Source organism: Tursiops truncatus, chromosome 13, assembly GCF_011762595.2.
Source record: "Tursiops truncatus isolate mTurTru1 chromosome 13, mTurTru1.mat.Y, whole genome shotgun sequence".
Lineage (NCBI taxonomy): Eukaryota > Metazoa > Chordata > Mammalia > Artiodactyla > Delphinidae > Tursiops > Tursiops truncatus.
In genome coordinates this window covers 15,209,182-15,223,213 of record NC_047046.1, presented here as the reverse complement: position 1 = coordinate 15,223,213, position 14,032 = coordinate 15,209,182, and the positions used below count along the sequence as shown (strand labels likewise).

Here is a 14,032-nt window from a genome sequence, read left to right as displayed (position 1 = left end):
GTGACCACCACGAGGGGTCCAGGGAAGAAGTACCCCAGCCGCTTGCTCTTTCTTCCCTCCAATCATCTGCAATCCCTCCAATTAGACAAATCCAACCAGAAACCAGAGGGTAAGGGAACCACTGATGCTGTCCACACAGGCCAACCTCCCAGGGCACAGAGTAGGGTGGAAGGGTGAATAGATCTGGAGAGTGAATGGAAGATACTCAGCAAAGCTATTTTTTATTATTAGTTTGGCACGATGATGCCACTTTTTAAAACCATATTTGCCATATAAAACCAGCATATGCTTAACCAAATATTATATTATTTGCACCAACAGTCAAGATAGCAGGTGTCTCTCTCCCACCTGCAAGAGGGAGGGGATATGGGGGTATGTGTATACGTATAGCTGATTCACTTTGTTATACAGCAGAAACTAACACACCATTGTAAAGCAATTATACTCCAATAAAGATGTTAAAAAAAAAAAAGATAGCAGGGTGGTCCGAAGGCTCATTTATATAAGACCCAGGTCCAGGAATATCTTTGGATATTCCACCTGCTACCAAGTGACCCTGGCAAGCCAGGGCCTCAGTTTCCTTATCTGTAAAATGGGAATGCTACATCTCCCATCTGTGATTTGTGAAAATGCTCCTCAGATGAGAGGATGCTGTTTTTTTAAGGGGTAAATGCCCCTCTCTACCCTGAGTATTTCATCCCTGAGGCAGAGAAGGGATCAGGGTGACACCTGTGGTCTCTGTGGCATGAGGATAGTTAGGGCTGCAGATAAGTCAGTTCCAACTGAGTTTTAATCAGAATGAGTGTCACTGCAACTTGACCCTGGGTGGCAGCTGGAGGCCATTAAGCTAAATGACTTGTTTTAATACTCAGACCTGTCTAATCACATTTTCTTGTTTGGAGCCGAGTGTGTCTGTGCATGGGTGCTCAAGTGCAGAAATAAACCTGAGCTTTTCCTCTTCTCCTTACTCACCACAATGTGGTTGGAGCAGAGATAAGCTCCATAAGCAACACAACAAAGGCAAGCTTCCACTTTGTCAAGGAATCTGGTAATTGGCTGGACTGTGCAGGGAGCCCTGAAGAGTGTTCTGTTAACAGTGTCTGCCTTTGCGTTTTTTTGTTCAGTAGTTGGGTCTGTAGACTCAGGGCTCAGAGGGATTCATAACCCAGGGGAAGAAGGAAATGTTGAGGGTACCCCTGTCCAGCAAGAGACGTTCTCCCCAGGAAGATCAATTCTAGATGCTCTGCCTTGCCTTCAGTGTGTGTCATGTGTTTTCCGCTGTGGACTCATTTCGAATGCATGCACTGTTGTGACTTACTCGCTGTGTGTCCTTGGAAAAATGACCTTACCTCTCTGGGCTTCAGTTTCCTGATCTGTAAGGCTGGGTAATAAAAGGTCTTATTTTCTAGGATGGTTACGAAGATCCAACAAGATGTTGCACGTGAAACACTTAGTGCAGTTTCTGGCCCCTAATGAGCACAGACAGGATGGGTTAGGTTGTGCTGTGGTAACAAACAATTCTCAAAGTTTCAGGGACTGAAACAACAGAGATTTGTTGCTCACTCATGCTCCCTGGATATGGTGGGTTAGCAGGGGGTGTCTGCTCTGCATTTGTCCTCACACAGGGACCCAGACTGAGTGGGGATGGGGCTTCATCTTCATTCATCCATGATTGTCAAGACAGGAAAAAGGGGAAGTGCTAAAGTGGGCACCAGCTTTAGAGTTTCCACCTGGAAACTTTTATTGGCCAAACAGGTCATGTGACCACTCCCAGCTTTCCATGGAGAGGGAAGGGCAGTCCTAGTACATGGTGGAAAGCCAGAAATATTTAGTTATCAGCACTAATGACAACCATAGCACTATCAAATGACCCTTGCTTTAGTACAATTATATTGTCATTATCATAATAACAGAATATGTTTTGTTGTTGTTTTTATTTCTGTCATTCATCATTATCATGCTTCATGTACTTAATCTAGCTTCAAGAATCCTGAAACATTTCCCTCTAGTGCCGAAGTCGGGTTCCCATCTCTTTAAGAAAACATACCTGAGATTATTATTAATAATAACATAAATTAATAATAGCTCCCACTTGGCCCCAGACCAAGGACTTCACATATATCATCTCATTTAATCCTCACAGTTCTCTTTAGAGATAGGTCCTATTATTGTCCCCACTCTACAGATGACGAAACTGAGGCTCAGGAAGGTGAATTCACTTGTTGGACTCATAAATGGCAGAATGGACTTGGCCCCCAAATCCATACCCTAAGTTGCCTTGCTGAACTGTCTGCTAAGAATATGTTGTCTTAGACTCTGGATCTTTAAATGGGGAAGCAGTGGTTGTCTGGGTGGAGAGTGCTGGAGATACTATGCATGATCATTGTTGAAACCCACAGAAACAGGGGTTCATCGCTGGGACCCATCCACTCTTTTCTGTCCTGTTTTCCCCTCTTCTCAGCCCTGCAATCACCCCAGGCTCCATCCTCATGAATTTCTCCATTCCCTAAATATTCCACATCCATTGAAGCCTCTGAGCCTTTGCTCACTCAGTTCCCTCATCCTTTCCTCCATCCTTCATGTCTTGCACACCCCAGCTCATCCTTCAGGGACCAGCCCCAATATTCCCCTTTTTGGGAACACCCACCCCACCCCCACCCCCACCCCCAGGCAGAGCCAATCCCATAATCTGTCTGCTCCCATGGCATTTTGTACATTAATAAATCTAAACCTTTTCTACACACACACACACACACACACACACACACACACACACACACACACTCACACTCACACTCACAATACAGTCCTTTTAGAGGAGGGAAGAAATTATTCTTTGTTTTTTTTTTTTGTTTTTTTTTTTTGCGGTATGCAACCTCCCACTGCTGTGGCCTCTCCCGTTGCAGAGCACAGGCTCCGGACGCGCAGGCCCAGCGGCCATGGCTCACGGGCCCAGCCGCTCCGCGGCATGTGGGATCTTCCCGGACCGGGGCACGAACCCGCGTCCCCTGCATCGGCAGGCGGACTCTGAACCACTGTGCCACCAGGGAAGCCCTATTCTTTGTTTTTAATTAATGCCAGCTCTCTCATCCCAACTTTTTATACTGCCACCTCATTTGTCTTATTAAGTACTTAGTTTTGCTTTTAATAGTGCTGTTTATTTTCACTGAATTTTAATTGTCAGTGCAGGGTCTCAGCAGACCTTGGTGAGGGTGCTTTACAAATGTTTCTTGTCCTCCTGCACCACCTCAGCTTTGGTGGCAGTGTCTCTGAGGTAGAGTAGGCGGGGATTCTGGGGGTGGCTGAAGGCAGGTGTGTTTTTTTTCCATACCTCAGCCAGTTCTGGTTGCCTTTGAGAGTCCTGTTTGCTTCAAGGTAGCTGGTCTATGAAGACACATAGAGCTTAGGAGCGTTGCAATGGCAGAAATTCAATTCAAATTTGACTTCAGGAGAAAAAATAGGAACATATTGGCTCGTATGTTCAACATATGGTACCAAAAAGACCAGGATTGATTCAGGTGTGGCTGGATCCAGCATTGTCATCAGGAATCAGTCCCTCTCCATCTCTCAGCTCTACTTTCATCCCTTCACAGACCTTTGCCATTTGGTGGCAAAAGTGACCAGTAGCACCTCCAGGCTTCTGTTCTACCAGTTTAGCAATCCCATTGGAAAAAGGGTGCTTCTTTCCATATAGTTCCAGCAAAAATCTTAGGGCATGCCTTCATTGGTCCACATTGGGACATGTGCCTATCCCTGAACCCATGGGGCATCATACATTGATTGATCAGAGGTGGATCATTGGCCCACCTCTAGGGACCAGGTTTGGGTGCCCCCTCATCTGAGTCACACAAATTGATACTGAGAGAGGGATGGTTTCCCAAAGGAAAATTGGGGTGCTGTTACTCAAAAAAAGAAGGGATAAGTGCTGGACAGGCAAAAAACAAGAAATATCTACCCCAGGTGTCCACTGCAGTGTCTCACTCAGGCCTAAACAAACACCTGGAATTTAGACATTTGTTTTCCTCCCCAGCCCCACCCTCAAATAACACTAACAGGGGGCTTCCCTGGTGGCGCAGTGGTTGAGAGTCTGCCTGCTGAAGCAGCGGACACTGGTTCATGCCCCGGTCCGGGAAGATCCCACATGCCGCGGAGCGGCTGGGTCCGTGAGCCATGGCCGCTGAGCCTGCGCGTCCGGAGCCTGTGCTCCGCAACGGGAGAGGCCACAACAGTGAGAGGCCCGCATACCACAAAAAAACAAAACAAAACAAAACAACACTAGCAGTGACCTCCTTGCATAATACTTAAAAAGCATTTTATATTACCAGGCCCCTGCACATGTGTTAACCCTTCAGCTCTTCCCAACAACCCTTTGAAGTTGGCATGACAAAGATGGGAATTTTTATGTCCTTATTTTACAGATGCAAAAACTGAGGCCCAGAATGACTAAGTGATGTGCCAGGAAATGAATAGTGGAGCTAAGGTTGGATCCCAGGACTCTGGGTCCAAGGCCAGCAGTTGTTCTACAACAATGGGCTGTACTATCAGCCAGCTTTTGCTGCATAACAAACAAAGCACCCCACAGTGGTTTAGAACAACAGCCTTTTTTTTTTTTTTTTTTTGATGTGGACCATTTTTAAAGTCTTTCTTGAATTTGTTACAACATTGCTTCTGTTTTATGTTTTGGTTTTTTGGCTACGAGGCATGTGGGATCTTAGCTCCCCGACCAGGGATCAAACCCGCACCCCCTGCATTGGAAGGCGAAGTCTTAACCACTGGACTGCCAGGGAAGTCTCATAAGCCATTTATTTATCTCAAGATTGTTTAAGTCAGTGACTGGGTTGAGTTCAGCTGGGCAGTTCTTCTGGTCTAGGCCGGACTTGGATGATCTTGGCTGGGCTTGTTCACATCTGTGGTCAGCCTGTATGTTGGCTGGGCCTGGCTAGTTTATGATGGGGCCCCCCGACAAATGTGGCCTCTGTAAACTGCCAAAGTTGCAGAGCAGTGCGGGATGAGCTCTGTGCCTCCCTTAAAAACCCATAAGATGGGGACTGTCCTATGGGATTTCTTGAAGGCTCATGGCAGGAACCATCTGTTATTGCTATATGGTGATGGGAGACCCATAGGGAGGTGACAGTAAATTTGCTCTGTTTCAAGGCCAGGAGCACAGAGGTGCCTTCATCTCGAGCATCTCTCAGACCTGTCTCTGTCCTTGTCTTGGATGCCTGCCAGCTCAGCATGGAAGGAGTCAGACCTTGTCATTCTAGCTTTGGCCTGCTTCAGTGGAGGCTGGGGATGTCCCATCTGGCTCTCGGAGCAAAGAGAAGCTAGCAGCAGCCTGCACCCTCTGGATGTAGCTGGACCTGTAAGGGATGCTGGGGCTCTGAGAGAGGGAGCTGGAATGGCAAGGCTTGCAGGCGTGTGGAGGGGCACTCAGCTCTATCAGTAGTAGGCAAGGCAGGAGACCACCATCTTTCTCTTTGCTAAACCAAGTGTTCTTGCCATGGCAAATGTGTATAGGAACCCTTAGTGCCTGGCAAGTGGTCAAAGCTGGATGCATGGTTGAGGCAGAATAGAATATATTCAGTTCACTTCTCAAAGCCCTTCTGTGGCTCCTACATCACTTAGAGTAGAAGCTTAAATGGTCCTAATGATCTGATGTCCCTTACCACCCCCACTGCTGCTTCATCTCCCACTTACCTCCCCCTTGCTCACTCTACTCCAGCCACTCTGCACTCCTTGTCATTTCTTCAACTAACCAAGCACATACTCACCCCAGAGCCTTTGCACTTGCTTTCCCCCCAACTTAGAATGCTCTGCCTCAGATATCCACGTGGCTCAGTCCGTTAACCCACTTCAGTCAGGTCTTTGCTCAAATATCATTACTCAGTGAGCCCCCATCTGACCACGACCAGCTTTTTTGTTTGTGTGTTTTGTTTTGTTTTGTGTTTGCCGAGGCTTGCAGCTTACGGGATCTTAGTTCCCCAACCAGGGATTGAACCCGGCCCCCCTGGTGGCGAGAGCTCCGAGTCCTAACCACTGGACCACCAGGGAATTCCTTGACCACCTACTTAAAATCAAACTTCCCTCTCAATCACTGATCCTCCTTCCCTGTTTTTCTCTAAAGCACTCATCACCAGCTAACATGCTTTATATTTGACTTACTGTTTCCCCACTAGAAGCTAAGCTCCCTGAGGACAACGATTTTCCTTTTTTATTTGTTTTAATGCTGTATCCCCAGTGTCTAGAACAGTGTCTGGCACATAGTAATAGATGTTCTATAAATTTTTTTTTTATTCTTCCCATTTCTCAAGAGAAGCTGGTAAACTGTATTATTAATTAAATTCCGTGCTTTTAAAATATTGGCTTAATTTTCCTTTTAAAAAATACTGCTTGGGCCAAACAAAAACATAATTTCAGCCTGGATGCTGTTCGTGGAGGCCCCCCAACCCTACTCCACCCTTGTTTGGTGCCCTTGGCGTAAGCTGCATTTCTCACGCCCTCAGACAGTCCAGGTGATTTTTTTCCAGGTTCTTTTTTTTTTTTTTTTTTAAACATCTTTATTGGAGTATAATTACTTTACAATGGTGTGTTAGTTTCTGCTTTATAACAAAGTGAATCAGTTATACATATACATATGTTCCCATATCTCTTCCCTCTTGCGTCTCCCTCCCTCCCACCCTCCCTATCCCACCCCTCTAGGTGGTCACAAAGCACCGAGCTGATCTCCCTGTGCTATGCGGCTGCTTCCCACTAGCTATCTATTTTACATTTGGTAGTGTATATATGTCCATGCCACTCTCTCACTTTGTCACAGCTTACCCTTCCCCCTCCCCATATCCTCAAGTCCATTCTCTAGTAGGTCTGTGTCTTTATTCCCGTCTTACCCCTGGGTTCTTCATGACCTTTTTTTTTTTCCTTAGATTCCATATATATGTGTTAGCATACGGTATTTGTTTTTCTCTTTCTGACTTACTTCACTCTGTATGACAGACTCTAGGTCCATCCACCTCACTACAAATAACTCAATTTCATTTCTTTTATGGCTGAGTAATATTCCATTGTATATATGTGCCACATCTTCTTTTCCAGGTCCTTAATTGAGCAGAGGTAGGCTGGACTCAGGAGAGGAGGGAAGGGGCAGGAAAAAAGACAGAGGGACGGAACTGACAGGGCACCGTCCGAGCTGGTGGCTGCAGGCTCTGCTGTGAAGCATCTGGTTTAATTCCAACACTGTGGGGCTGGGAGGCTGACTGTGGCATTGAACTCTACGCAGACAGCTGCAGCTCACACTGGTTCCCTGCAGCGCCCTGAAGTACTGCATATGGCCCCTGCCAGCCCAGCCCAGGCCCACCGTGTCACTCTTAGACACCTGCTGTGGCTCTGAAGCTAAATGGATTTTCAGGGTTGTTTTTTCAGTTCAACTAAAACCAGCAGAAGACCTTGGAGGTTCTGGGGGATGGAGGCACCATTCCTTAACAAACTGTGCTAAAGGGAGTCAGGGGAGAAGTACGTAGAACAAAATGTAGAGGGAGAAAGGCAGGGTTCTGGAATCTGGCTTTTCTGGGCTTGGGACAGGGTCTTTGTGTTATTTTAAGATGCAGGTGGCATAAAGATTAGTACCAAGCTGTGGAGGTGGGCAGATCTGGGATAAGGCCTGGCTCTGTCACTTACATGCAGATTTATTGAGTGCCCACTGCACTCATGGAGCTCTGTGACTTGTGTGAAGATTTATTGAGCATCTACTATATACCACACTCAGGACTGGCTGCAAAGTGAAAAATGCAGGGCCCCTTGTTCAAATATTATAAAGAATTTCAAGATGATGACAGCAGAGCATTAAGCCAAGTGTGGGCCTATCTAAGTACAGGGAGGGTCCTTCTAAGCTTAGGGTCCTTCTATGCATGGGGCCCTGTGCACCAGTATAGGTCACAGGGCCATGAAGCTAGCCCTGCATGCACTGGAGTTACAACTGTTGAACAAATACAGACCCGGGCCCTGCTCTCATGGATCTTACAGAATAGGTGGGGAGACAAACAGCGAATAAGTAAAAAATAATAATTGCAAATCACAATAACTATTATAAAGGAAACAAACAGGATGCAGTGAGAGTAAGTAAGGGGTAAGAGGAGGTGACTTAGAGAGTATAGTCAGGGAAGGCTTCTTGGAGGAGGTGACGTTTGAGCAGAGACCAGCAGAGTGTGAGCAGAAACCAGCCATGAGAGAGTGAGAGGAAGATGCTATCGGTTCAGAGAAACAGCAGAGGCAAAAGCCTGGCAGCTGGAAAAGCCAGCGTGTCTGGAGCACGGTCCAAGATATACAAGAGTAGCAGACAGAGGGTCATGACAGCTTTTTGAGGTCACGGAGAGAGTCTTAAATCTTATATGCAATGGACAGCCATTGAAGCACTTTATTATTTATCTTTTAAATAAGTCACTTATTTTTGAATAGCCAACATATCCACATGGTTGCAAATACAAAGGGGTATCATGTGAAAATTCTTCCCATCTCAGTCCCAGCCTTCCAGTTTCCCTGCATAGAGGCAAACAATGTTGTCCATTTCTTGTGTGTTCTTTGCAGAGAACTTTATGCAGATACAACCCAAAATCACATGCACATATCCTACTTGCCCTTGTGCACACAGATGGTGTTGTTCTGGAATATTGTTCTACATCTTGGCCTTTCCACTAGACAGTTAATCTTGGTGATCAATCCATATCCGTCATAAAGCATCTCATTATTCTTTACAGCTGTGCAGTCCTCCACCGTACAGATGCACCAACATCCAGCTAGCCAGTGCTTGTTATTTGGCATTTAGATTGCTTCATTGACTAAAGCAGGTCATTGGGAAGCCCACTTAAACTCTCTGTGATTCAGTTACTCATCTGTGAAATGGAATAAGAAGAACATCTACCTTCTAAGGCTATTGTGAGAATTAAATGAGATAAAACCTGAAAGGCACTTAGCAGGTACCAAGCCCTTGATATTTGAACTAGCGATTGTTGCTGTTGTTGCTTTCATTCCTAAAAGCAGACTGTTCCTTGGGGCTCACACCCAGGCTGTGGGGGACCCTGTGCCCAGGAAAGACCTGAGCCTCTGGCTTCCAGGGGAGGCAATTATTTTATGCTTTCTGAACTTGCAGCTGCAGCACTAGATTTAAGCCAGGACTTTGACTCTGGTGGAGCCGAAGCATGTGATCTCTCAGAGTCTCCAGGCAGGGGTCTGGGTGGGCAGGTCTCTGTTCGTTGCTGAGGCTGAGGTGGGAATGCAGCTAGGAGCCAATGGCCATCAAACACTTGTCAGAACCCGACAATCTGAAGTCCAGGGAGGAGTGTCCTACAGGTGTGAACAGAGTGGTGCGTAAGCACCTGGGCTTTGGAGACAGAGTTCAAGGACTGGCTCTGCTACTTGGTAGCTGTGTGATTTTGAGCAGGTGGCTTAACCGCTCTGGGTCTCAGCTTTCTTGCCTGTAAAATGAGGATAACACCACTTACCTAGGAGTAAGAGTATAAGGATAAAAGTTTCATTATTTAATGAAGCTATGGAATTTGGCGCATAGTAGATGCCCAGAAATGTTAGTCCTTACTGTCGGATAAACTATGATCTAGGAGAAGTAGGAAAAGGGAGTTACCACTCTACAAGTGCTTACTGTGCATCAGGGACCGTGGAGGTGCTTAAACTCATCATCTCAATGACCCCAAGGTTCTGCTGCGGTCCTAGGGCTGGAACGCACATTTACCTCACACACACACCTCTACCTCTGCTCCTGGGACCAATGGTTGGTTTCCCTCTGCTGGTCCTCCCTGGCTTCCTGTCCATTATGGTGATGCTTTCTCTGTAGTGGGCAATGAGAAAGATGGGATGATCTGAAAATGTCAGGGGCTCACCATTGGGCTTCCTCCGTTTCTATTAACTCACCCTTAAACTTGAGATCTTGGCTGGACTTCATGGAGTATTATTTGCAGGCAGGCAGGGGATATGTTAGGATCCAGCTCTGTCAGATTGGAAATGGTTAAGCAGCTTGCCTGGGGTGACATAATGAGCTCCGGGACCAGAGCCCCGCTTTCCTAAGATTCTCCCCTCTACTTTCACATGAAGTCAAGTTCTCTGGAAGCAGAACCTGAGACAGGTTTTTTAAAAAAATTTTATTGAAGTATAGTTGATTTGCAATGTTGTGTTAATTTCTGCTGTAAAGTGACTCAGTTATACATATATGTATATTTTTTCATATTCTTTTCCATTATAGCTTATCACAGGATATTGAATATAGTTCCATGTGCTATACAGTAGGACCTTGTTGTTTATCCAGTTCTATATATAATAGTTTGCATCTGCTAATCCCAAACTCCCAATACTTCCCTCCCCCACCCCGCTCCCCCTTGGCAACCACAAATCTGTTCTCTGTGAGTCTGTTTTTGTTCCTTAGATATGTTCATTTGTGTCATATTTTAGATTTCACATATAAGTGATATCATATGGTATTTCTCTTTCTCTTTCTGACTTATTCGCTTAGTATGATAATCTCTAGGTCCATCCATGATGCTGCAAATGGCATTATTTCATTCTTTCTTATGGCCGAGTGATAGTCCATTGTATATATATACCACATCTTCTTTATCCATTCATCTGTCAGTGGACACTTAGGCTGTTTCCATGTCTTGGCTATTGTAAGTAGTGCTGCTGTGAACACTTGGGTGTATGTATCTTTTCAAATTAGAGGTTTGTCCGGATATATGCCCAGGAGTAGAATTGCTGGATCATATGGTAACTCTATTTTTAGTTTTTTGAGGAACCTCCATACTGTTTTCCATAGTGGCTGCACCAATTTATATTCCTGTCAACAGTGTAAGAGGGTCCCCCTGTCAGTTAGTCATGGCCCTGGGCTGCTCCCTGGGGTGGGGGTAGCTTCTTAGATATCTCTGGACAAGGCAGCTGCTCTCTTTGGCTGAGGGCAATGCTCTGTAAAATGGGGCTACCATAAGCCCCTAGTTACTAACACTCCTAGAGGCTGGGGGTGGGGTGGGAGCACCACCTGTAAAGGGCATCAACAATTTCTGCTATACCCACTCACCTCCACCTGCATCTCCACCCCCAGCTGAGATGTGGACCCATGACCTTCTTTCTCTGGGCTGTTACTCCAGTTGTTCAAATAGCCTTGATTACTCAGGCTTCCCTCTCCAGGCCCAGGCTGCTTGACCGGGACAATGAGCCCATCCTGGGATGTTACACTCTGAGAGGCCTGGGTGGCAAAGCTGAAATAACCAATGCTGTCCAGGGTGGCTTCTGGCCTGGAGAGACAGAGCTGGGTGGTTTCCATGGGGCGGCCAGCCAGTGAGTTTGGACTTTGCAGGCAGAATTTTAACAGGAAATGAGCTCCCGGTATGCCTGGCTGAATGCAGGAGAGGGTGGGCAAGCCACATTCTGCCTTGAGGGCAACAGAATTTGGAGATCAGAGTTCCTGGGAGGGGACAGTGTATTCCTTGTCCCAGCTCCCCCCGCCAGCCGCCACCTCCTGGGATCCTCCAAGGTCAGTGCTGCCTCTCTGCCTCAAAGCAGGAGGCGAGGCAATCAAATGAACGTTCGCTGTCCAGACCAAGGGCAGCTGAGGACGCTCATTACTGGGAACTGAAGCTCTCAGTACCAGCAGGGGCCAGGGGTTCCCAGGGGGCCCAGGGCAGCCTCATTCAGCTCTTGGCACAGGCAATAATGAGACGTTAAGGTTCTCTTCAGCAGATTTCCTTCACAACAGGAGTCATCTCTCCTTTCTTTCTGTTTTCAAAATGGAAACAATGAAATGGTCATATTAATCTGGGAAGATTATGTTAACCACCCGGGAGCAGATGAAATGGCTTTTCTCTAAGGGGCCTTTCCTTCCCTGTGTCCAACCATCAGCCCCCCGATCCCCGGCTTCACCCACACGAAGATTTAATAATTGCACTGGCTGTAGAATAGGAAAGAGAGTTCTCTCCCTGTTCACCTCCCAACTGCTCATCTATTCAGCTTCCTAGGAAAAAACACTGTGTTGTACCAAGACCTTCAGGGAAATCAGAACCCACTGGACACAGTAACCTACCTTCTAAGGCTTTTTTAAAAAATAAATTAAATGTGATCTCCATTGTCTCTTTCCCCTTATCCTTTTTAGAGATTTATTTATTATTTACTTATCTTATTATTATTATTTTTGGCTGTGTTGGGTCTTAGTTGCGGCATGCGGGATCTTTTGTTGCACCGTGTGGGCTCTTCATCGTGGTGCACGGGCTTCTGTCTAGCTGTGGCGGTGAGTTTTCTCTTCTCTGGTTGTGGTGCTCAGGCTCCAGGGTGCGTGGGCTCTGTAGGTTGTGGCACACAGGTTCTCTAGTTGAGACGCGTGAGCTCAGTAGTTGTGGCACGTGGGCTTAGTTGCCCCACGGCATGTGGGATCTTAGTTCCCTGACCAGGGATCAAACCCACGTCCCCTGCATTGCAAGGTGGATTCTTTACCACGGGACCACCAGGGAAGTCCCTCTTTCCCCTTATTCTTTGCTTAGACCCGGGGGAGGGGGAAGGAGGGGAAGTTCGGAAAGGACATAAGCTTGGCTGAGTTCAACTAAGCTTAGTGTTGATGGAGACTCATTCACGCATTCAACAAATATTTATTAAGTGCCTTCTATGTGCCAGGTGCTATGCTGGGTATTGGACATTAAGCAGAGAACAAAACAAAGAGTTCTGCAAGAGGCTTACATTTTAGCAGGGAGATTCTAACCGTGATGGTGCTGTTTTCACAAGCTGTGATTTAACTTTGTGATGATCTCCCTAGTCACTGTGTAGAGCATGGACTGAAGTGGGCCAAGGGCAGAGGCAGAGAGACCGGTGAAGAGGCTCCTGTAGTAAGCCAGGCCGGGATAGTAGTGGTTTGGATCAGCATAGTAGCAATTTAGGCACAGAACATTGGGAAGATTCTGGATCTATTATGACAGTGAAGCCAGCATGACTTTATGATGGCTTGGGTGTAAAGTATTAAAAAGAAAGCAAGCCAGGGATGACTGTGGCATTTGGGACCTCAAAACTCTGAGACATGGGTTTGTTTTCTTTTTGACCTGACCAAGTCCAAGTTAACTGGTACATGAGTCTGATGACTTCCTCTAGTAGAAAGACCCTGGATTGGAGTTAAGAGCTCTGACCCTCCCTCCTGGATATGTGGTCTTGCATCAACAATGAATGGGACGAACACAGATTAAAGGGAGGAAGTTCTTCCCTCTGATCCATTTCTGCCACAAGGGAGCTGTGACAGTTTCCCTCTTGGGGCCTGAAAGTCCCCACCTGGAAAGCGGAGAAGCTGGGTGAAGTTCCATTTCTTCTCTGTATCCCCCAGAGTGCTTGGCATAGACCAGGGGGCTGAGAAATAAAGGGTGATTGAATGACTGTTTGCATGATGTCCTTTCTGGGCTGTTGTTTTCCAGGAGCACTGGGCTTCTACCATGACTGACACCGTGTTCAGCAACAGCTCTAGCCGTTGGATGTGTCCCAGTGACCGACCCCAGCAATCAAAGTAAGTTGCTGGGTGTTCCTGGGAGTTGTTTGCTTTGGGGCAATGAGGTCCTGATCTACACTTGAAGGAGGAGAGGAATAGCAAGGAAAGAAATTTCTCTCCCTGGGGTGGAGGAAAAAGAACCTAGTGGGAGTTTATCGTGGAAACTTCACTGATTTTACTTCTTTGCAAGGTTGGAGTAACAAGATTAAATTCTGAGCTCCATGCCCTAAATGAGAGGTGGCTTGGTGGAATGGAAACAGCACTGACCTGGTGGTTAGAATCAGACTTGGTTCTGGTTCTAGATCTGAGCTACTCTGGGTGAATCTCTTTCCCTTCTTTGGACCTTGGTTTCCTCATCAATTAAATAAGGAAGTTGGACTAGATCAGAGATTGCAAACTGGCAGGCCACCAGCTGACTCTGACTTGCAGAAATGTGTTTTTTTTATTTTTTATTTTTGGCCTGATCATTTAAAAATTGGGAAATTTCACATAAAATAACTTCACATACTCTTTCCAGTAACTATT

The 14,032-nt window shown here is 46.4% G+C and overlaps 1 protein-coding gene across 11 annotated transcripts in view; it reads left to right on the top strand.

The window, feature by feature from the left end:
* Positions 1–14,032, top strand: part of RPH3A (rabphilin 3A) — a 285,353-nt gene that overhangs the window by 210,176 nt on the left and 61,145 nt on the right. For all 11 annotated transcript variants that reach the window (XM_073790165.1, XM_073790168.1, XM_073790159.1 and 8 more), the window contains one exon: positions 13,437–13,525. In XM_073790165.1, the coding sequence (XP_073646266.1) occupies positions 13,455–13,525 (71 nt within the window). In that variant the 5' untranslated portion in view covers positions 13,437–13,454. The remainder of the gene's footprint in view (positions 1–13,436; positions 13,526–14,032) is intronic.